General features: G+C 42.7%; 2 protein-coding genes across 3 annotated transcripts in view; one reads left to right on the forward strand and one right to left on the reverse strand.

The window, feature by feature from the left end:
- The window catches only part of RPAIN (RPA interacting protein), a 34,024-nt gene extending 30,297 nt beyond the window's left edge, over window positions 1-3,727 (forward strand). The window contains exons 5-7 of one of the 2 annotated variants that reach the window (XM_033921418.1): window positions 1,912-1,979; window positions 2,505-2,642; window positions 3,042-3,727. In XM_033921418.1, the coding sequence (XP_033777309.1) occupies window positions 1,912-1,979; window positions 2,505-2,623 (187 nt within the window). In that variant the 3' untranslated portion in view covers window positions 2,624-2,642; window positions 3,042-3,727. The remainder of the gene's footprint in view (window positions 1-1,911; window positions 1,980-2,504; window positions 2,643-3,041) is intronic. The other variant, XM_033921417.1, reaches the window with a different exon arrangement.
- A 1,148-nt stretch (window positions 3,728-4,875) lies between these two features.
- On the reverse strand, window positions 4,876-24,467 carry C1QBP (complement C1q binding protein). The gene is made up of 6 exons (XM_033921416.1): window positions 24,088-24,467; window positions 21,871-22,021; window positions 21,383-21,470; window positions 19,913-20,008; window positions 10,534-10,653; window positions 4,876-5,459 (listed from the first exon to the last, which is right to left on the reverse strand). The coding sequence occupies exons 1-6, from the start codon at window positions 24,323-24,325 to the stop codon at window positions 5,310-5,312; spliced, it is 843 nt and encodes a 280-aa protein (XP_033777307.1). The 5' UTR covers window positions 24,326-24,467; the 3' UTR covers window positions 4,876-5,309.
- Window positions 24,468-24,966: the final 499 nt, after the last annotated feature.

A 24,966-nucleotide genomic window follows, 5' to 3' on the forward strand; every position in this document is an offset into this window, starting at 1 on the left:
CCAATAACTATTCTCACTATGAAATCTAGGAGAGGATATCTCAATTTAATAGGTGCCTGGGTTCAATAGAAACTGTTTGAACTTTGCAGGTGACCCATTCTAAAAACCACATATCAATTCTCATACAAGAGTGATGGAGAGGGGAGTAAAACATATATAGTCTCTTGACCCAGGATAGAATAATCTCTAGCCATCCCCTATGACATTTTGCTATAAACCTTTTAAAAAGAGATCTATCCCCTTTAGCATATTGAATAGAATTGTTTGCGTTATCCCAAATGCGATCACAGGTAAGACTAGAGTCTCCCCCCACCACCAGTGTACCTTCCAAAAAAGGGAGCAAGTTTTTCTTCTAGTATCTCATAAAACTTTTTGATCATTGTTGGGAGCATAGACATTTACTGATGTATATAATTGGCTCTCCAGTAATGCTTTTAAAAATAAAAATCTACTTCCAGGGTCAAACAGACCCATGAATCAGGCTTCCCACCCAAGTTATCCTACCAAACTTATTAGAAGCCCAAAACACATTAGGATATTGTCTGTGGTGTAGCAAGTGCTAAGGCTGTGGCAGAAAGTATGTCTTGAATAAAGCCAATATCCATTTTATGCATAGTGCCTCTTTTAAATACAATTGTTGTTTTTATGGTGAATTGAAACCCTTCACCTAATAAGACAGAAATGTCAAATTTTGGCTATAATTGAAACCCTTCACCTAATAAGACAGAAATGTCAAATTTTGGCTATAATTGAAACTAAAGAGCAGCCAAAATTATAGCAGTTACCTCAAAAATCCCGCTCACCATTCATATCTTTTAATCTTCCTGACCCCTCATACTTCCTATCTTGCCCACTCCCATTTTTCCACACCACTTGTAGAATCAGCCATTTCTCATTCCATACATATTTCCTGTCTCCAATCCCACCCCTCTCTAAACCCCACACAAGGTGAATGAATACCTGCCATACTACGGCTGGTCAGTAAGAGGAAGTGTGTGACTAACTCTTTGCCTTTAGGGTGCCCCCTGTCCTTGTTCAATCTATCATCCGCTCCAGACTAGACTACTGTAATTCCATCTATCTAAGTCTAACTAAAAAAAGTCTTCAAAGACTTCAACTAATTCAGAACACTGCAGCCAAGTTGATCTTCGCAAAAAGCAAATTTGATCATGTTTTCTCACTTCTGTTCAAACTTCACTGGCTTCCAGTAATTTCCAGGGTTCATTTTAAATGCGCCTGCCTAGCTTTTAAGATCCTACACAGCATCCTCCCTCGCCTAATTCCACTATCTTGGAACTCCTAGAGTCCAGATACTACCAGGTCCACCCAAAAACTTAAACTATCCTTCCCCTTGCTAAAAGGTATCCTCTGTGCAGGAAAATCTCCCTTCTTCAGAATCACAGGGCTTTGGAATAATCTTACTGCCCCACTATGGAATCTGGGCTCCTTCCAACTATTCCAAAAGCACCTGAAAATTAGGCTATTCGCAAAAATGTAATACCCTTGTCCCCCCTATACTCAACCTCCAACCCCATTATGCGCTTCCTTCCTATATTAAGCTCTTGTAAACCGTGCCGAGCTCTATAATTATGGAGAGGATGCGGTATATAAACTTAAGGTTAAGTTTAGTTTAGGAATGTAATCCCCAACCCAATTAGTAAGTGTCATAATAAGGTGCTAAAGTCAGTTAGGTATTGTGAACCCATCTGTGATGATAGTGTCCACATAGGTTTTATGAATGGTTATCCTCCAGAGCCCTCAGGAGAAGGAGTTGAAAACCTGAAGTGGATTCCTTCTGCATGGCTCATGAGTATGGAAAGAATATGCCATGGTTCAGAATGACACACTTATTAACTAGAAAAGATATTAGTAAGGTAAGAACCTAATCTTTTTTTTTTCCCCCCTTTCTAGGAATAACCTTACTGTTAAGGAACATTTCATTGAATGTCCATGTGGTGTGCATATTAACACACACGTGAGTATGTAAACATTCTCTACCTTTTGTAAAAAGGAGATTTTTGTTTAACAGTGAATGCACTTTACAAGTTTAATGCACAAAAATTGGTAACCTAACAACAAAAGGTCTCTAAAGCTTTTTGAGAAGGTAGATACCATACGCAGGTGCTGGTATCATTATGTACTCTAATATAAATCTATCCACGTATAAACCATGATACCATTTTGCCCCCTTTTTAATGGAAAAATGGTAATTTGAATATAAACCAGAGGGTTTATATTCTACCATTTCTCCCCTTGCCTTTCCTGTGGTGCCATACCACCCTCCCGCTACCACTGCCAATTCCCTCCCCCAGCAAATTGTACAAAACAAGTTGCTGGTGCTTAGCTAATTTATGAATGTGACCTTGTGCCAATTGCAAACTAGACAGCGTCCATGGGAGTACCTGCAATGTTGCTGTTGTAAGATCAGCTGCAGTTCTAATACTTATTTTTAGTAGGTAGCAATGCTACGGAAATAAATTTTTTTGTAATATTTTGTGCTGTAGCTTCAAGCAATGACTGCACAGCAGCTCCAATCACACTTAGAAGATGCTTTAACAGAACACCAGTCCCAGTGCCTGCACTACCCAGTGTTTTCAGTTGGTACCGGACTGGAAGAAAATAACCTGTTTATGAGCTGTCAGGTGAGTCTCCACCTATTTACTTAAGTGGCCTAAAAAAAAAAGGCTAGTTTTGTGTAAATACCTACTAGTTCAAGGCATACCAAACCTGGCCCACTGCCCCATAGGCAATCAGGATTTCAGATTGTATTGCCTATAAACAGGCATAAGAAACTTGTATACATATACCGTAGATATTCATTTTGGGGGGTTTGGAAAGTCTGTGGGAAGCCCTGTGCTTGATTTGATATACAGTTTAATTCATGCTGTAATCCCTGAAAAAGAACTGTCCTTTACTATTGCTGGTTTTGTTAAGAATGCAACGCGTTATCTTTGATACCTTCTAAATCCTATAGTAGACTATCATGTTGCTTTCTGGAATATAGTATCTGATTACTTTTTTTCCCTCTGTTCTTGATCAAGGTTTGTGACACAGTAATGGTAATATTGTGACACCATTGGAGCTGCTGGCACTCCTTCATACGAAGATACTGGGACATCTTACTTCTAAGTTCTATCTGAAAGCACTTTATTGATTTAAGCTGTAGGTCTCATTTTAATGTATACAACACCAACTCCTGCTTTTTTTGGGTTTTTTTATAACTGTAAAATTAAAGGTGAGATTTTCCAAAAGGTTAACCCTCGACTTTATAAGCTTATTCTGTACTTAGAAAAAAGGAATGGCAATAGTACCAGTTTCTTTGCTAAAACATTGCGTTTAAAAAGTGGTTCCCATTGGCATTGTAACCCATGAAGGGGGGGGGGGGGGGGCAAATCTTTGCTTCTTTTCCTGCATCTAATGTCCATCACATCACCCAGATGTTGCTTCTGCTAGAATGGCATGGGCAAAAATTTGTCCCCATCCCTGTGAGCTCTGTCCTTATCTACACAAGCACTTAAGTGTTCGAGGTTTGTTTAGATGACAGAGCAGGGATGGGGACAAATTTATCTATGCTTCATTTGAGGTTATTTGTTGCTGGATGAGGGCATGGTTTTCATGAGTCTTAAGATGACTACCAGTACAAGCAGCAGTAGTCTCCCCTGTGGCTTCTAGGCCTCCACATTTACATTTCAAATACCAGTTGTGGATTACTTATAGAGTAGCTGCTCGTATTTGATTCTGGCATTGACAAAAAGAATGACAATTGTTGGCGGACAACCCTCTTTTGGCTTCTCTCACTGAATTTAGTCTTCCCTGTTACAGCTCTATTATTAGACACAACATATTCAAGATGTATTCTGTCCCCCCACCCCTCACAGACTCTTAGGAACAAGACAGCCTTGCTGCGAATTTGGTAACTGAAGTGAGTTAATATGTAGGGCGTATTTTACTTGGTAAAACGCATTAATGCCCAGTGCAGTAAGCTAATAATGCATTGGGTGTTTAAATGTGTGCTAAACTATTTATATACATAAGTTATACTTTCCTTCAGTCAAAGGTTCTCGATCAACTGGCAAAATTACTTGATCTTTTTCCTTCCTATTGACTGCACTATGGAATGGCCTTCACATTCAGATATGATCAATTATTTAACGGGCTGGATTCTTAACATATTTTATCATTATAACTTTTTTATTCTTCTTTAAGATTGTTGTACCCTTTTTATATGGCATGTATGTATTTTTCCTATATTGTATGCACATAACTTGCTGATGCTCAATGATTTGCATTGTTTGTATTACAATTAACTGTTGTGAACCCCCTAGAACTTTTTGGGTATGGCAGTATATAAAATAAAATTATTATTATTGTGGGATTAAGAGTTAGTAGCAAGGCTAGAGCATTCTACTTAACCTCAACTAGGTCAATTCTCCGTTGTAAATTAGAATCCCAATTTATGGGTCTTACAGATCTTATTCCTTTACTAACACCCAACAAGAAGGGTCATCTCTATTTTTCCAACATATGGTCCCAACAATGGCTTAGCAAAGGGGGATGGGGTGGTCAACCCTGGGCACCAGCACCCCTCCCATACCTTTTTAACTTCAGAATAAGCAGCCACCAATTTGCTGCTGTCACTTCTGGGACCTGTGCTAGGAAGTGACAGAAAGCCCTGAAGCCACCACAGACAGCAAGTTAAATGGCTGCTGACACTGAACTTAAAAAGGGATGGGGAAGGGGTGAGCAGCGGAGGGACATCACTCAGCCTTACTATACCACTGGTCCAAAAGTAGTTGCAAGTAGATAAATGCTTCTTTAGCAAGGAAAAAAAAAAAAGTGATGTCCTAGTTTACATGATAAACACACAACTTATGATATACTGATTTTACCTCTTTATTGTACAAAAGTGGTGTAGTTATTTGCAAACTGAAAAGGTGAGAGAAGGAACCAAAAAAATCCACTGTTTCGAAGTAGTACACTAGACTTCTCCGAGCCTGAATCTGTTAGCTCTGTACTGCACAGTAGTACATCTTATCAGGGTTTGAAGTCTAGAAATGCTCACTGCCACAGTACACACTATCTCACCACTGTACATCAGCATGTACCATAATTAATAAATTAACACCTTCTGTATAAATGATTCTGTGGCATAACATCTCCTAGAAGATGAAAGGACTTATTTAAAATGTAACATGATAGACAAGTTTATCCTACTCTTATCTTGGCGTTTGCAAGAAATGGCAACTTAATTCATGCTGCAAAGCTCACATCTTTCTCCCTAAGCAGCTAAGGGTTGCCCAACCCTTACATTATGGACATTTAACAAAGCTTTTGAGATTCTCTAAGAACTGGATGTACTCTTGCTGCTCCAAGGCAGTGCTTAGCTCAACTAATTCATCAGCAAATGTGTTATCCACACCCCGATCAGCCAGGAAATCCATTAAATGGTCATACAGCGCCTGCAAAAGATGAAACTGGTTAGAGGATGGCAGGCACATTTGATACTGGATCATCAATATGGTCATTTCCATCATTAGAAGTTACTAGTGATAGCCCCAGCCCCACCCCCATTATAGTAAGGGACCTATGCTAGGCTAGCAGATTTGGGGAGTGGGAGAACATACAAATACTCCCCTGATAGTCGCAGGGGTTCCGTTCCAGGAATCCCCGCAAATGTTGAAAAATTGCAAATAAGGTTTTTAGCAGAGGAGACAGGAGAGGGCAGCTGGAGCGCCAGCGAGTAAAGGAAATCACTCGCCGTATATTCGGACCGCCTCTTCCTGTACTAAAGTCGGGCCTCACCAATCAGGAGCTGTGTGTCAAAGCAGCTCCTGCTTAGTGAGGCTCGACTTTAGTACAGGAAGAGGCGGTCGGAGCATACCATGGTCAGAAAATACCGCAAATGACCGGGACTGCAAATTTGTGGGGGAGCAAGTCACAACCTCACTAATGAAAGATTAGTTCATAACAATTAACATGATTAGCTAAGCTAGCATTAAAAATGTTTATGCTGCCAAGGGAGAAAGGTTCAGCAGGGAGCTCCTGTAGGCAGGATGTTCCCTTCTTCTCCTCCCCCCTCACATTTTAAAATTCAAGGGAATTGCCAGTGTGGCAGCAACTCTCAAGTGCTGCCATTCAAGTGCTACCCATGGCCTCATCTTCCTCTGCTGCAGCCTGCCTCCCCTATAATGTTTACTTCCTATTTCAGACTGAGCAGGCTGCAGTAGAGAAAAGAGTGCTGAGGAGGCTGTGAGCAGCACTTGAGAATTACCACTATGCTGCCAATCTCCTTGAATTTTAAAAGGGGGGGGGGGAGGTTTAAAGGGAAGGACATCCTGCCCACAGAGGCTTCCTGAAGCTAGCCTGCTTGACAACCACCACCCCATGCTCCTATTTTTAAATGGAAAAATGCTGGATGGGAGAGCATGTGGTGGGCAGGGAAAATCAGGGAGAAGGCAAGAACAAGAATTGAGGGGCCCCAGCAGGTCCAAAACAGCCCTACCTAAAAGTCCTGCCCCTCAGACAACTGAGGACAGGAAAATATCATTCCTACCAGAACAGGTCATCGTAACATAGTAGATGACGGCAGATAAAGACCCGAATGGTCCATCCATTCATTCTTTTTTTGTTTTATATTTATTTATTTATTCAGTTTTATCAATACAAACAAGCAATGCATTACTTGTATTTCAGATTAACAGAAGTTATTAAAAAGAAAACTTATAAACCAACTCCATTTAAATCAGTGTTTTGGTTATTCACTTATGCTTCCAATATATTTAGTCCACAAACATTGGAGGGAGATTTTAGAAAATAAATTTAACAATTGAAACAATCTTATCCAACCTAGAAAGCGGCAATTATCTGCGGTGCTATAGCCATTCATGGCAGGTTATACATTCTCAGCCATAGGCACTACTTGCTCTTTGGATTCTATAAATCCTACCAGTTGTTTAGGTTCAAAAAACAAGTAATTCTTGTTCTGATAAGACACAAAACATTTTACAGGAAATTTCAACAAAAAATTTGCCCCCAAGGCAAGGACTCTTGGCCTTAATGCCAAGAATTCTTTCCTACGCCTCTGGGATCTTAAAGACATATCAGGAAATATTTGAACATTAGAACCTAAAAACTGATCATTAATATGACGAAAATACAAACGCAATACATATTCTCTATCACTTTCCAAAGCGAGAGTTAACAGGATTTTCCTTTCCGTTATAACCTCCAAAGAGTTTTCCAGAAAAGTTGTTAAGTTCATATTTTCATTGTTTGTCCCTTGAATCTCATTAGGAGTGGAAACTTCCACAGGTCTCTTAATTTGAAAGTAATTAGCTCTAACAATAGGTGGCAAACTTTCAGTAGGAATAAGCAAAATTTCCTTAAAATACTTTCTTGCCATCTCCATTGGTGAAATTAAGGGACATTTTGGAAAATTTAAGAGTCTCAAATTATTTTTCCTTAATTGGTTCTCGAAACTTTCCATTTTTCTAGCAATAAATGTTCTTTCTTTTACTAATTCCAAGTCCAATGTTTTCATTTCACAAATTCTTGACGCCTGTTTTTCTATTTTCTCACTTAAATCTTTAAGGGCCAAGCCCTGTTGCTCCACTTTAGAGTGGATAGTCCCATAGTCAATGTTTAAAGTGGAAAAAGACATTTTGAGATTAGCATCCATAACTGAAATGACCAAAGAATACCCCTTCCAGATGGGCACCAATTGGTTTATGAGCAGTACCCTTGGCCAAGAAAGAAGAACATTTTTAGCTAAAGAAAGGTGCCGAGACCTGTGCGACTTCATGTGCTGCTCTGGAAAGAGTGAGAGACTGAGTTAAGAGTCTGAACTTTTCCTCTGAAAGATAAATGAAGGGACAGCTATTGTGCTGGCATTTATCTTCCTGCAAAACCTGGTTCATCAGCAGTACGGTGATCTGTCAGACTAGAAGAATGTGGGCACGCCTCTAACTGCCCGGGAAGAGAAATTCATCACACCCCAGGGAGACGTCCCTCTATCCATTATGGTGAAAGCAGGAATTTTCTCTACTGTTCAGCTGGTTAGATAGGGATATACAGCAGTTTAATAGCAGTATATAAAGCTTGCATAAAGAATAGTCAAATCTGAGCAGTTTACATTAGCTTTCCAATGGTGTCAAAAAGCATGGGCTTCTGTAGTGGTGTAACAAAAGGAGAAATTAGGTCCTTAACTGCTAATTTTCTGTTAGGCTCTCCAGACTGGCACAGGAATAGATGGGTTTACGCTCCTCTGTCAGCAGGTGGAGACTGAGACACTGACTTGAAATCAGTACAAGTGGGCTGTGCAGTCCCTCTTACAATCAGTCTTTATGAATAGCCAAGCAGAAATCAACTAGGCCGATTCAGAACATATGACTCCACACTCACATGGAGATAAAAAAAAATAAACATAAGGCCAGCCGGACCAGGAAAACACTGTTGGATACAGATTAGAACAAGAACTTTCCCTAAACGTCCCACAGTTCACCAGCCGAATCAAATGAATGCTGCTGCTTTTGAAAACTGCCCCAACAACCAACACCCGCAAAAAAAAAAAACCCCAAAACCCCGTACTCTTCATATAAACAGAGGAAAAAACACAACAGGGCGTGGTTCTGTGCTGGTCTGGAGGGCCTAAAAGAAAATTAGCAGGTAAGGACCTAATTTCTCCTTCATCGACCCTCCAGACCGGCACAGAAACAGCATGCGCTGAAAGACATGGCCCCTGGAAGGCCCATCAGAAGGAAAGAGGCCACCCCCTGACCAGGGCAGTTTCTAATCACACAAATGCCCCCAAGCAATGGAGGGCGAGCCCGATCCTCAGGAAGACGGGACACCTTAGAGTCAAGTCAAGGTCTGAACAAACTTGTCCAGATCCTCGCCAAATAAGACAGACCCCCCCCCCCCGTAAGGGAAATTTTAGTAAGCTTAGCCTTTGACACTGCGTCTGCTGACCAACCCCATAGCCACAGGGTACGGCAAGTAGCCACCCCGAGATCCATGGACTTGGACGAAGCCCGCAGGACATCATACATGGCATCCGAGAGGTAAGAAACCCCTATCTTGATCTTAGCTACCTCTTGATCCACCAAGTACCAGTCAGACTCCTGGTCCAGAACATACTCGGACCACCTAAAACAAGCCCAAGCCACCAGCCCGTCACATATTGCCACCTGGACCGCCAGGACAGCTACATCAAAACTCTGATTAAGAAGAGACTATCTGCCTATCCTCAGAGTCCCGCAATGACGAGCTGCTCTCAACCAGCACCATATGATGCCGCGCAATAGCCAAGACCACCGCATCAACCACAGGCGACTCCAAGATATCCCTATCCCCTTCAGGGATGGAATACAGGCGAGCCAAGGACTGCGCAAAATGAAAAGGCGTTTCCGGCGCCTTCCACTGTGCAAGCACAATACCCCAAATATCCTGATGCATAAGGAAAAAAAAGCGGGATGCTGAGCGTCTTCCCTGATGCAGGGGGGTCCACCACATGCAGGGGCTCCTTTGCGTGTTCCTCGAAATGCAATACAGAGACCACCAACGCGTCCTCGCTAACTGGTGGATCTGGGAAGTAATTTTTAAGCTGTAAATCAAATTTTAATAAACTTGGAACTTGAAGAAGAATCTGAGAAGAGGGCTCCAAAGCTCACAAGAGTTGCTTAGGCCCCAGTATGCCTCATACTGGCCCCGTTTGACATATCCCCCCCCCCACCACCACCACACACACACATCCTCTTCAATGAAGACCAAAGCATTCATTTTGGTTTTCTATTTGGCCTATCCACACCTTTTGCTCTTGTCATCTTACAATTCCATCTTCCATGCTTTTAAGTTTTAAAATTTTGAAAAGTAATTTTTTTGGCTTGAATGCTGTCATTCTTTATGTGCTAAAGAAAAAATAGGAAAGGTCCACTTTCTGGTTTTTGCAAGGACAACCTTTTGGTTTTAATATCCTCCTTATCCAGCTAGCAGTGTTTTGGTCTTCCACTGCCCCTTTCTAATGCATAGAATCAATTTGGTTCTGGGCTTTTAAGTTTCATTCTAAAACTAAATATGATCCCCACACACACACCCCTCCAGTCAGCATGCAGCTATGCAGCTATTTTCTAAGCAATATATAGTCATACATATATAAGCACATATATATAGTCATACGTTTCTTTCCCTCCTAGCTAGTATAATTCCCAAACTGAGACTTAATGGGCAGAATTCAAGATAGCCTTGCTCCGTGACTCCCCTAGCTTGCTTCTTTGGGTCTTTCCAGCCTCTCTTATTTCCGATTTTTGGTCATATGAAGTTTCTCCATGTCCATACTGCCTGCTCCCTCAAGGATGGTGTACCTTGTTCTTTTAAATAAACTTGGAGCCTTTTAAGTTAGAAACACTGATTTAAGTTGTCCTATTTGATTACCTATAAACAGGATACCAAACACACACCAGAACAGCAGCGATATTAAGGCTCACCATGCCTGTACCAGTGCCTTTTATATAAGAAGCATGTTTTCATTTGACCTACCCAATCCAGCGAGTCTGTGTTAAGATTATAGCTGGTTTCTTTCCATTCAGATTCTCCAGGAGGCTGGAAGCTAACCTCCCGGATAGAAAAGATATCACTTTCTCCATCACCTTGTCCAACCTGTATGGACAAGACAAACATTACAAAAGTATATAGAATTACTAAATCCCCAAGTGAAAACTGACATATTTCATTAGTTCATTAAGTGTAACAATATGCTCATCCAGAATACTAGCAGTAATATCACACACTGGCTTACCTGTAGTCCAGATTCACTCACTGGCTTACCTGTAGTCTAGATTCACTCACATCTCTTCCTCTCCACTACCACAAACAATGAGATTCTGGATTATAGCTTTCTTTATAAGGTCACCATGGATTCTGTACCATACTCTTCAACAATAAGCTAATTCTAAACCAAAGAGTTGTTCACCCAATGAAGGCTCTCATTCGGTTTTTCTGTTTTACAACAGATTTCCTAGGAGGTGGGTTTTTTTCTTTGGTTTTAAGTAAAGCTGCATTTCAATTATGTGATTGAAGGACCTAAACTTACCTCCCTCCCTCCCTCCCTCCTTCCCACCACCAGGTCCAACATTTCTTCCCTTTCTCCATTATCCAGCATCTCTTCCTCCCCTCCACCCCTAGTCCATTACCTCCTTCTTCCTTGCCTGACCCCCCCCCCCCCTTGGCCCAAAATTTCTCCATCCATTTCTCCCCCCACCTCCAGATCAAACATCACTTCCTCTTTCCATATGGGTGGAATAAGGAAAAAGTCTCAGAGCAGGCAGTATATTATGTTACTGCTGCTACAGGGGACCACAGAATAGATGTCTGCAGAAACATTGATTGTGGATTCCACTTAAAGGCTGTGGGAATCTCACAGGGATGGTTGCTAGACTTGTGGAATTCCCATGGTAATGCCAGTCTACTTTTCTCGTGCTGAATCTGCCTACTGCAGAGTTCTTTGTGCCTCCCAGCTGCAGCTGACCAGTCTTGCTGATCAGGGGGCAGAACTGCAAAATTGCACTCAAATTGCATGCATGTGGAGAATGGCAATTGGCAAGCATGACCTCATGCTGGTTTCTTCCGCCTCTTTTTGCTTCTGGGATTAAGCCAACTGTGGTAGTAAGGCGACAAAGGAACATGTGTACAGCACACTACAGCAGCTGTTGGAGGAGGCAGCAGACAGACAGTCACAGGCCTGAGAATATAAGTAAATCTTGGATGATTTTCATGGTTAAGTGTAGGTTCAGGAGGTGCAGGGAGGGAAAGAGCAGTCTCCAGATACCTACTTCAAAATGCACTGTCCATACGGGCAGGTGACCAATTTTGTCGAGTACACAAGGGCAGGACTGGCAGGGCTTGCTTCCAAATCTGAGCCTTGTAAAGAAGGCATTTAACATGCTTCCCACACATTCCACAGGCTCCCTGTGTTATCTTACCCTCCATCTGCAGATGTTATACTAACCCGTTTTAAGTTGAGTCCCATTTTGTCTATTCACGTCTTATCTTCCCCCCCTCCTCCACCCAATGTTCAAAGGTTGCCTATCTGGCATGAAAATTTTATTTTATTTATTGGAAGTGTTAAACCCAGCATATACCCTCTTCTTGAGAACTGAAAGTTTGCTCAGCATTAGGGGTACTTTCAGCACCATCCACATCATCCTTAAAGATAGCATCTATTCGAGTTGTCTGGTAATGGTAAACATATGGAATAGACAAGCCCCTCACCATAAATACATCTCACAAATATTTATACACTCTTTTATCTTGTTTAGTTTCCTTATTTTAATTGTCTTTAGAACAGCTCTGTTTCCTAATTATGGTTCAGAAATAATGGCGAAACTTGCTTAAAATCAATGCATGGTATTTTATTCCTCTTCTAGTTATAGCCTTTTAGTAATAAATTATATCCAGAAACAGCATGTTTGCTAATTTGTTGCAACCTTAACATACTGTAAATTAGCATTAGAAGATTTTTTTGAGCAGATGAACCTGGTGTGAGCACTGAGGACCCAAATGTGACATCCATCAGTGCCACAACATCCACTCTGTAAAACTTAGTAAAAATATGAACAGTAGACCATGTAGCTGCCCTACAAATCTCTTTGGGCAGAACTGCCCAGGACGAAGTTATGCCTCTCAAAATGTGTTTTCAATAAGACACAGTCAATGTGTACCGAGAAATGGTCACCTTCGAGGTTTGCCTTCTCCGTTTGCCCAATGCTAGTCAATACATAAAGGTCATCTGAAAGACAAAACTCATTCTTTACCTTGAGATAACTGAGAACTACTCTCTTCATATCCAGCAATGCCAATACTTTGTCCTCGTTCCTGATGCCTGTGGCATGGAACACCGGAAGTCAGACCGCCTGATTTATATGAAAAGCCAAGACCTCTTTCAGCAGAAAAGGCACCATGCACAGCGACATACCCACCTTCATGAACCTGAGAAAAGGCTCCCCTGCATGATGGAGCGTGGAGCTCTGAAAACTCTTCTTGCCGAAGCAATAGAAATTAGGAACACTGTTTTGACTAGGATCCATCAGCGATACATTCTGCAATGTTTCATACCGGGCCTTACATAGGGCCCGCAGAATAGCACAGCTACTTACAGTAATAGGTGTTATCCAGGGACAGCAGGCAGCTATTCTCACATATGGGACATGAAATAAAAGGGACATGAAATAAAAATGGGCCTATACTATCGCCCACCCGGGCAAACCGGAGATATCGATAAGGAAATGGAAGCCGAGATGAAACAAGAATGCAAAAACGGTTGCACAGTTATTATGGGAGATTTCAACTACCCCGTGATAGACTGGAGTCTTGGAAACTCAAAATGCGCTAGGGAAACAGAATTCCTGGAGGCTACACAAGATTGCTTCATGGAGCAGCTTGTTAGAGAACCGACGAGAGGAAATGCCACCTTGGATCTAATCCTAAATGGGTTAATGGGACCAGCAAAGGAAGTGGAAGTAGTGGGACCGTTGGGAAACAGTGACCATAACATGATCAAGTTCAAGGTTGAAGCAGGAATACCAAAAGGAAAGAGAACCATGGCGACAACTTTCAACTTCAGAAAAGGAAACTATGAAGCAATGAGGAAAATGGTAAGGAATAAACTTAGGAACACTTCCAAGAAATGGAGGATGGTAGAACAGGCCTGGTCTTTTTTCAAGGACATGGTGAGCGAGGCGCAAAATCTTTACATCCCCAGATTCAGAAAGGGGAGCAAAAAGAGTCGAATAAAGGACCCGATATGGATGACTAAAATAGTGAAGGAAGCGATAAGTAATAAGAAAAATTCATTCAGGAGATGGAAAAAGGACAAAACTGAAGGAAACTGGATAGAGCACAGGAAGTATCAAAAAGAATGTCACCGTGTGGTTCGAAAAGCTAAAAGAGAGTATGAAGAGAAGTTAGCCAGGGAGACTCGTAATTTCAAACTGTTCTTCAGATATGTTAAAGGGAAACAGCCAGCTAGGGAGGAGGTGGGACCGCTGAATGATGGAGTCAGGAAGGGAGTAGTGAAGGAGGAGAAAGAAGTCGCGGAAAGACTGAACATGTTCTTTTCGTCTGTATTTACAAACGAAGACACAACCAACATACCGGAACCTGAGCAATTCTTCAATGGAAATCAAGCAGAAAAATTAACATTCATGGAAGTGAGCCTTGAAGATGTGTGCAGGCAGATAGATAAACTAAAAATAGACAAATCTCCAGGTCCGGACGGAATCCATCCAAGGGTTCTGAAGGAACTAAAGGAGGAGATAGCAGAACTACTGCAGCAAATATGCAATCTATCCCTGAAAACAGGCGTGATCCCGGAGGATTGGAAGACGGCCAACATCACGCCCATCTTTAAAAAGGGATCAAGAGGTGACCCGGGAAACTACAGACCAGTGAGTCTGACCTCGGTTCCCGGAAAAATGGCAGAAGCACTGATAAAAGAAAGCATCGATGATCACTTGGAAAGAAACAAACTTCTTATAACCAGCCAACATGGTTTCTGCAGGGGGAGATCGTGCCTAACCAACTTACTACACTTCTTCGAAGGAATTAACAAACAGATGGACAGAGGTGACCTCATAGACATCATATACCTTGATTTCCAAAAAGCCTTTGACAAGGTGCCCCATGAACGATTACTCCGGAAACTGAAGAACCATGGGGTGGACGGAGACGTACATAGATGGATCAGAAACTGGTTGGCAGGTAGGAAACAAAGGGTAGGGTTGAAGGGACACTACTCTGACTGGAGGAGGGTCACGAGTGGTGTTCCGCAGGGCTCGGTGCTCGGGCCGCTGTTATTTAATATATTCATAAATGATCTAGAAACAGGGACAAAGTGTGAGATAATAAAATTTGCAGATGACACCAAACTATTTAGGGAAGCTCGGACTAAAGAGGACTGTGAGGAATTGCAAAGGGACTTGAACAAACTAGGAGAATGGGCGACAAAATGGCAAATGAAGTTCAACGTTGAGAAATGTAAAGTATTGCATGTGGGAAGCAGAAACCCGAGGTACAACTATACGATGGGAGGGATGTCATTGAATGAGAGTACCCAAGAGAGGGACTTGGGGGTAATGGTGGACAGGTCAATGAAGCAGACTGCACAGTGCGCAGTGGCCGCTAAGAGAGCAAACAGAATGCTAGGTATAATCAAGAAGGGTATTACAGCCAGGACGAAAGAAGTTATCCTGCCGCTGTATCGGGCGATGGTGCGCCCACACCTGGAATACTGTGTCCAGTTTTGGTCGCCATACCTTAAGAAGGATATGGCGTTACTCGAGAGAGTTCAGAGAAGAGCGACACGTCTGATAAAAGGGATGGAAAACCTTTCATACGCTGAGAGATTGGAGAAACTGGGTCTCTTTTCCCTGGAGAAGAGGAGACTTAGAGGGGATATGATAGAGACTTATAAGATCATGAGGGGCATAGAGAGAGTAGAGAGGGACAGATTCTTCAAACTTTCAAAAAATAAAAGAACAAGAGGCCATTCGGAAAAGTTGAAAGGGGACAGATTCAATACAAATGCCAGTTGAAAATACGGGCAGCCTGAGACAGTTATGCTATTGTACTCACACAAAATCCATGTACCACGGCCAACACAGCCAATCTGGCGCCACTAGAATCACTAACCTGTGATGGGTAGCTATCCTTCGAATGAACTGGCTTACCATTAGTCATGAGGGGAAAATACATAGCGTCCATGCCCACACTTCCAGGTTCTAAATCGCCAGCTGAAGAACCGAGCGAACTTGTTTGTTGACACAATCCAATTGAATGCTGGCTTTCCCCAGTGCATCACAATCTTGTTGAAGGCCCTCTGGGACAGAAAACACTCCCCCAGATCCAGGATCTGGTGACCGAGAAAACCGACTTACACATTGTTCATTCCTGCTACATGTGCTGCCGAGATGGCTTCCAGGTAGGCTTCCACCCAGCGGAACAACACTTGAGCCTCCCTGTCTGTTGTTATATGCTATGGTATTGTCCAAGAAAACCCTGACCATTTTACCTTGTAAGATCTTTTCAAAAGCCAGCAAAGCTAGACAGATGGCTCAGTTCCAATCTGCTGAAGGACCATTTTCTCTGTTACGATGACCCTCGCAAAGGCTTCCTCAGCTGTATAGGCTGGCATCCATCAGCATCACTCAATGAGAGAATGCAGAGAGGTATGTCCTTGGCCAGCGTCTCCGCCTGGAGCCACCAGTGCAGACTGATGCATTTCTACTGTCCAGCGTTAATGGCCTAAGGAGCGGATACATTTGCGAAAACCAAATCAAGATAGAACACTCTAGAGAGGGCATAGGTGAGCTTTCACCCAAGGCACGATGTCTACGGTCACTACCATGGATTCCAGCACCTGAAGGTAGGTCCAAGCTATAGGGGATCCTAGCTATGCCAGCTCCTAAGTCTGGTGTCCGAGCTTCAGCTTGTGCTGTCTCTAGAAGGAAAACGCAGCCCTCTGCCGCATCAAAAAGAATCCCCAGATACTCCAGTGATTCATCTGGACCCGATTCACGATTCCAAAAATTGATGATCCATTCCAGGTCCTGCAGGAGCTAGACAACCCATGCCACTGCCTGGCAACCTTTAGCTCTGTATAGGGCTCCGATCAGCCAATCGGCCAAGTGTGCTGCAACAACCACCATCACTTTGTGAAAGTCCAAGACGCTATTACCAACCCAAAAGGGGGCGCCAAAAATTGGAACTGAACTCTCCAGAACATGAAACCTGAGAAACTGTGTCTTCTGGGAAAATGGGACTATATACGTATGCCTCCATCAAATCCAGCGAGACTAGAATTCTCCCTGTGCCACCTCATCTACGACCAAACACAGTTTCCATCTGGAATCTGTGCACCTTCAGTGCACCTCCAAATGTCCAAGTCTTTCTTGGCCATGACAGAGTATATTGAATTTCTGCCACAGTCTGATTCTGCATCCTGTGCTGGATTCAACGGCTTGTATCTACAGAAGCCGGTTTACCGCAGCTCAACTTTGGCAGCTTTCTCCAGTCTTCCTGCCAGAGAGAATTTATGAAGACTTCCCAACGAGGGCAAAATAATTCAAGCTTGAGGACCTTGAATGATATCCAGCACCCATTTGTCTAAACAGATCTTTACCCAGGCATCTATGTATTCTGGGAGCCTTCCATCTATTTGGAGCTCAGACTGTGGCCTGGCATCACTGGGACTTCTTTACATTAGCTGTTGAGCAGGATGCCAGCCATTGCATGGCGAGAACGTCTATAGACACGAAAGGAACCATGATGCAACCCTCTTAGGGCATGCGGTCTACTCTCTGGTAATAATTTTGTCTGACAATCTACCACACCAGCTATGAGATTGGCCAGCCCTTTGACAAAGAGCATTTATCCTTTAAAAAGGAGGCTGCTCAAAGTAGCCTTTGAAGCAGAATTTCCTGCCCGTTGTCTGATCCAGAGTGTTTTTCAGACAGATAGAATAAGCAAACACTGTTCATGATACTAAACATGTCATATGGAGTATTTGCTAGTACACAGTCCACCCCCAACAGCAACACTTGAGGGTATGTGCTTTCCTTCATAGATGGAGTCTAGTGCAGCATTTTATCGCAGGTGCATACAACAAAGGAAGCCGCAGCAATCCGCTTTTAGTCCCAGAACTAGAACCTCTTGAGGACCAAGTCCACCCATCGAATCCTTCAGTATCACTCCTCCTTCACTAGGGAGTGAAGCCCACTTAGTGACTTGTGCCACTAGCGAATCCACCTTAGGCACAGTAAAAAGCTGCTGAAATTCAGGAACTATTGGGTACAATTTTGTCACTCTTGGTAACCTTTGGAGGGCCCAATGGCATCTCACAGTGCTCCATAAATATCAGTTATCTTGGGATGCGAGGGGAAAAATATGGTGTAGGACCTAGAGCTGCTCATGAGAGAAATTTGTGCATTGGAAGTCTGCAGGAGATCCAAATTTAATTCCTAAAGACACTGCAATGATTTCCACCAAGTCTATCTGCTTGAAAAGCCTGCACACTGTTGGGTCCGCTCCCTGATCCATGGCTACTACAGCTCACCCATGACCCAGAATCTTCTAGCCCTGAGGATTCCCTCCAAGAGAGAAGCATAGATCCAGACTTCTAGGTCTTCCCAGTCATTTTCCGACTGGACCTCTGGTTCCAGCAGTAATGTGAAGGTGCAACCAACCAGCAAACCAACTGTGCAACCAACTGGCAAAGCTCCAGGCGCAGAGGACCCTTTATGGTAATCTTGTGGCTATTAAACTTTGCCTGCAAGGCTGCAATTTTACAGGCCTTGTGATCCAGGAAGATTTCTCTGCCTCCAGGACCGCAGTGCAGAAGCGGGAGTTCTCACCGATTTGCTCAACTTTTTTAGTGGAAAATCAAATTTGCTCAGCAAAGTTACTGATAATGGATACGTACGCTGGTTTGACACTGCCAAGGCTTACCTGGACACCTTAGCTCAAATGGCTAACTCTTGAGTTGCTGATTTGTTGTAACTTTAGATGGACATAGCACTATAGTTCTGTGGATTTGTCACAGGGAGTGACAACCCTTTTGGGTCTATTCTGGCTTCTCTGAGCATGGCAGTTGTATGCCATTCTTAGAAGGGTACTTAAGGAACATTGATAGACGAGAGAAAGATTTTTGTTTTTCTTTTCATTCTCTTTATACTACAGGTACTTCACTGGCTCTGTTGATATTCAGCTGAAGCTGATTTATGAAAGCTAAACAGAATGCTTGGTATTGCATAAGGTGTATGCTTGCCCGATTAAAGGGGATTTTTCCTTCTCTTTCCCTTTTATATTAACTTTCTGCAGGGCTCTGGTTCTATGATGTAGGTGGTCTATAAAATCTAGGGGGAGGGGACTACTATTGCTGTAATGTTTATAATTTTCATGATTCTCCATCTCTAGTTCCCCTAGGTATTGTTGGAGAACTGGTTGTGCTGATACTCTGTGGGTGCTGGGTAGCTCTATTGATCTGCTGCAGAGAATGGGGAATGACCTTCACCACTAGAGATGTTCTAGATTCCTGGGGTTTAGTAGAAAACTGGGAGGGGTAGGGTGGGAGGCTAACACTCAGAGATACTGTGTTATATGGGTGGGGGTAGGTAGGTTTAGGAGAGGAAGTTTCCTACTTTTGCTAGGGTTATTTAGGCTAGGGGGTTCTCTGCCAATCTCCTGGAAGAGTCTCAACCTCATTTTTTCCTTTTCAAGTTGCTCTGTCTCTGCTATTTTTGAACAAGCTGACTCCCTTTGGTGGAGGAGGATGGAAGTCTGGGGCGTCCTGCCATTTTCTTCTCTTCTAGAATTTGGTTCCTCTAAATTTTCCCTTTCTACCAGATCTCCCCTAGACAAGGTGAACAAGCTTTTAAATAGGTTTGTAGTATAAATTAGTTTGCTTTCAGAATTTTGTCCATAAGGGCAATTTTTTTTCTTAAGAAGCTTTTCTGTATTTTTAAAGTCATAAAATACAGTATAAAATAAAGCCTGCTAGGTATTTCTTCTATTTTCTTATAATTAGATTATTAGCTCCTTCAGTCTGTGTATAGACTATAGTAAAGGCCATGCACCAGTTTGGTAGTGCTCCTTCAAGTTTTCAAGGTGTCAGTGCTACAATATTCCGTATTCAGAGCACATCTTACATAGGCATCTGCAAAGCCCTTAGAATCAACAGATTAGTTTTTCAGCTTTATTACAAAAAAGGCTAAATGTATCCTGGAGGGGGCTGCATATTTTTGTGTTTGCAGGTACTATAAGTATCATAGAAACCTAGAGTGCTTTGAAAAATGAGCCCCATAATCTAAGGAAAAAAACAAAGCATGGGTGTTTTAGCATGTCATGCTCTCTCTCCACTACTGACCTCATCTTCAGGGTAGTGGCAGTCAAACACAAGGGTCTGTTTGATGTCCTGTTTTGTGACTTCTACAACAAAGTTAGGCGTGGACACAAGTTCGGGCTGGAAAAAAAAAAAAAGATCATTCTGAGATATTACTCAACAAAACGTTTCTACACCTAGAGGAAACTACAGCTTGCCATGCAGCAGGTAATGAGCACAAAGAAGAAAATCTTAATCATATACTGCTTGTCTACTTTCCTATTTAGATGAGATATCAGTGACAGTAATGCTCATAAAAACTGTTATGTATACGCAGAAACTTAGATCTACTGTATTTATATAGGTCACTTTGTAACTTTCTCTAGCAATGGTGTTCAAGGGGATTAAATTTGCAGACGATACAAAGCTATACAGAGTAGTGAGGACGCAGGGGGATTGTGAAGATCTGCAACGTGACATAACCACGCTTAAGAAATGGGCAGCGACATGGCAAATGAAGTTCAACGTGGATAAGTGTAAGGTAATGCATGTTGGTATCAAAAATCACACACACGAATACAAGATGTCTGGGGCAGTACTAGGAGAGACCCCCCCCCCAGGAAAGAGACCTGGGAGTACTGGTCGACAAGTCAATGAAGCCATCTGCACAATGCGCAGCAGCAGCAAAAAGGGCGAACAGAATGCTAGGAATGATTAAGAAGGGGATCACGAACAGATCGGAGAGGGTTATCATGCCGCTATACCAGACTAGGGTACGCCCTCACCTGGAATATTGCATCCAGCACTGGTCGCCATACATGAAGAAGGACATGGTACTTCTCGAAAGGGATCCAGAGAAGACCGACTAAAATGGTTAAGGGGTTGGGGGAGTTGCCATACAGTGAGAGATTAGAGAAGCTGGGCCTGTTCTCCCTTGAAAGGAGGAGACTGAGAGGAGACATGATTGAAACATTCAAGATAATGAAGGGAATAGACTTAGTGGATAAAGACAGGTTGTTCACCCTCTCCAAGGTAGAGAAAACGAGAGGGCACTTTCTGAAGTTAAAAGGGGATAGATTCCGTACGAACATAAGGATGTTGTTCTTCACCCAGAGTGGTGAACTGGAAAGCTCTCCCAGAGTCTGTTATAAGGGAAAACATGCTCCAGGGATTCAAGACAAGGTTGGACAAGTTCTTGCTGAACCAGAACGAACGCAGGTAGGGCTGGTCTCGGTTAGGGCACAGGTCTTCGACCTAGGGGCCGCCGCATGAGCAGACTGCTGGGAGCGATGGACCACTGGTCTGACCCAGCAGCGGCAATTCTTATGTTAATCCTCAGGCATTACTCCCCAGTTATAGGTGCTCCTAAGATTTGTAACTTTTCCTCCTCGAGAGAGAGAGAGAGAGAGATCCCAATATGTAGAGGATACAAATGATCTCAACCACAGACACTGCAAGAAACATGCAAGTCTATAACTTCCTTCATATAAAACATTCAAAGATTTGCAATTTTACCTCATTTTCATCTTGCTTCTGCCCTTCTTCTGGCTCTTCCTCAAATGAAGGAGGAATACTGTTGTTAGTATTGAAAGTGACAGTAATCCTTTGAAGTAAAAGCAAAAGGTATAAGTAATTAAAAGGATGTGGATCAGAGTTGCAATTAAACTTTCACAATACCTTTGTTCTCACCAGCCCCCCAATTCTAGTTTTCGGGCAATTTCTTGGATCCAAATCAAATTTGAAGTGCCATATCCCTTAATTATGCTGCTTACCACAGAGTTGGATCTCAATTCTAAAAAATGCAGTTTTCCACATATTACATACATCCATTTAAACGTAACATATACAGTAATATGCTTTGTAGTAATTTAAGGAGACAACAGCGACTTCTTTGAGACACACAATTTTCTCTTTGGCAAAGCTTGCCATTGAGATAAAGCTCCTAATTTTGTAGCTCAGTTTAACAGTACATGTTAGATTTCACATACAAGTCTCACACTTACTTTTCTCCTGGTATTTTTTTTACAAGTTTGGCTTCCGTGCCATGGATTTCAAGCTCCCATCCTCCATATATCTTAGGCAGAGAATTGTCTTTCTGAGTTTTCTTCTCTTCTTTAATTTCATCTGCTAGGAATTCAGAAAGTGCTTTGTCACCTGAAATTTACAAGACAAATTAGATATAGATTTACTCACTCACCTTTTTCCCCACCTGCGTTTAAAATGTGTTACAATCAGATACAATGAGTAGTTTTGTACATTCAGAATTATTACTGGATAGACACAGGATTTGAATTCTTAAGATTCTCCACCATCACACTTGTTAAATATCTAAACAAAAAAATTTGTTGCCAACTGAAAGTTTCAGTCTTTATTAAGAGAGCAGCTAGCAGAAGCTCCACACTAAGCTGCTCTTCACCTGGGCCTTATAGCTCCTGAGCCCAGCATTATGACAAGCAGATAGCACAGTACAAGAGGGTGCTGAAAAGTTCTCAGCCCGCCCAACCAACCAACCTCCTAAATTCTGAGCGTTTTTTTTTTTTTTTTGCCACTGTAGCTGTCTTTTATTTTATTAAGTGCCAATTTACAGAAACAAAATTATATGTTTTGACATTGTTTCAGATCATTGATTGAACCGTATCCATATCATTCTCCTTTAGTTGGGGCTGAGAACTTTTCAGCACCCCTTGTACAAAGTGCTAAGAAACTGAACAGATCCTGACAAGTGATGTCTGTAATATTAAGTGTGTTCAGATATTCTAGGTTCACACTTTAGGGGCAATGTACTACAGAAGCCATTTACCCACATCTCTGCAAAACACATCTGGTACATTTTTCAAACATCACCACTGCCTACCTAGACTCATAGGGCCTGATTCTCCAAAGTGCGTCCTACAGCTGTCTAATCAGCCAATCGGGATGCACGTTTTTTAAAAAAAATGCTCCCCAGGCAGGCCTGAAGGCGCCTCCGGGAACCTAGGGAGACCCGCAAGATGCCTAAGCTCGTCTAAGGGCCTTAGGCGAACCTAGGCGGCCCTACGCGTCTCCTTAGTAGAGGAGAAACGCTAAAATGTAGGCCAGCTGCCTAAAATCGGGACGCACTTTGGAGAATCAGGCCCATACTGTCTTTTATTCAAAGCAATAAATGGCACTGCCCCCAATTACCTAATCAACCGCCTATATCGAACCTTACTACTAAACAAAGGAGAACTCAGACCCCATTTACCCACCCCCCATTCAAAGGCACTCAGCGCAAGATGTTTGAGCACCTACTAGCGACGCAAGCAGCGAAACTAGACCACTCCAACTCCAACTTGCTGATATCAACGAGCGACTTCAAATCTTTTCTAAAATAAATCAAAACCCTGCTATTCATAAAATTTATCCAGATATCTTAATGCTTCCCCTTGCCAATCCCCCCCCCCCCACTTGTAAATTCCCCCTCAAAGTCTCTTCTACTCTTGCAATTTTTCTCTTCAAAGTCTCCACCATGTAAACAGCTCCTTAAATTGTAATTCTCCTGGAAATGTCCATTTATCTTTTTGTAATCCTAAATCCATAATTGTAACTTTCCTGGATATGTTCCAGTGAGCTTCTTTTGTAATCCGCCTAGAACTGCAAGGTACGGGCGGAATAGAAGTCACTAATGTAATGTAACGTACTTTTCTTTGAAAATTTGTTTTTAAATTTCATGTATAAAGTACCCACAAGTTTATATTATCTGCCTTTAGCATTTTGAAAATTCCCTCAAAGTCAGAATATACTAAGTCTACAAACTCTCCACCTATCAAGGCCTAAATAGTTGTGGAGGGTTGGTGGCCCAAGAGTGACTAGGGGAACAGAGAATGTAGCAGGGTGGGGTTCAGATTACCAGGAATAGTAACACGAATGCATGAAGAATAAAGCTGAGAATTATTAGAGCAACAATATCTTGTTTTGGATCTTCATGTTTTACTTATTGTTTTGTTCTAACCTTAAGCAAACTAGCAGTTACCCAGTAATCATGAGGCCGAATGTGACCATGCATCCTGTTCAAATTCACCCCAAACAGACCACGAAGGAAGTAACTCTGCTACTTAAAGAGTACCTGAATAAACTCATGTAAACCGTTCTGGCTTTCCAGGGAGAACGGTATAGAAAATGGAATAAATAAATAAAGTATGATAAATTCGACCTGCTTAGCCCGGGTGGAGGGGCCTTCACCAGTACAGTATTTCGCTTACCTTCGGTATGGAGCCCCCCACAACCACAAGTTGGGAGGCTCTGACGGCAATACAGAAAGGGCGACCTTGAGGAAGACCCGCGACTAGAGCCACTTAGCATCCAGAGCCCACGTGTGAAGGGTCGCACCACGGCTAAGGAACCAGCGGCCAGGCCTGGTTGCAGAAGTTGTTCCAGCGCCGGGCGTGTAGCCGTGAACTTGAGCGCCGATACCAAGGCCCGGGAAAAGGAGCTCAACATCGTGGGAGGCGGAAAGCAGCGATCAAAGCCCGAAACGGAAAGAGCCGCAAATCCACGTGAGGAAGCTACAAAGAGCAGAGGACACGCTGACGCCCGTCACCTTTCGCCTCTCACCTTGTACGTCACGCGCACCCGGAAGCGCTTCTGCAAAGCAGCCAATAGGATGAAAAGCACCTACCCCCCCCCCCCCTTACAAAAAAAAAAAAAAAAGTACCGTATGTCACATGTAGAGAGGCGGGAAGTGGTTTCTGGTTTTGAACCAGAGGAGCTTTTAAAATAAGCCCAGTCGTGTCTGCTGAATTGATTATTTGCTGTTTTACGGAAAATAAGTTGTAGAACTGCCTGGAAGACCAATTTTTGTGAGAATTTTTCAGCTGACGGGACACATCTTTTCGAACCTTCTAGAAAAATCTCTATTACACACTGTAGCTTATTCATTATCCCAGGACAAGCAGGCAGCTATTCTCACATATGGGTGACGTCATCAGCAGAGCCCAGATGCGGAAGCTCGCAAGCATACTCGCTTGAAGAAACTCGAAGTTTTGAGTCAACCGCAGTGCGCATGCGCGAGTGCCTTCCCGCCCAGCGTAGGGCGTGTCTCCTCAGTTCTCCACAGAGCTGAGAAGTCCGTCTTTCTCTCT

This window comes from Geotrypetes seraphini, chromosome 15 (assembly GCF_902459505.1).
Source record: "Geotrypetes seraphini chromosome 15, aGeoSer1.1, whole genome shotgun sequence".
Taxonomy (NCBI): domain Eukaryota; kingdom Metazoa; phylum Chordata; class Amphibia; order Gymnophiona; family Dermophiidae; genus Geotrypetes; species Geotrypetes seraphini.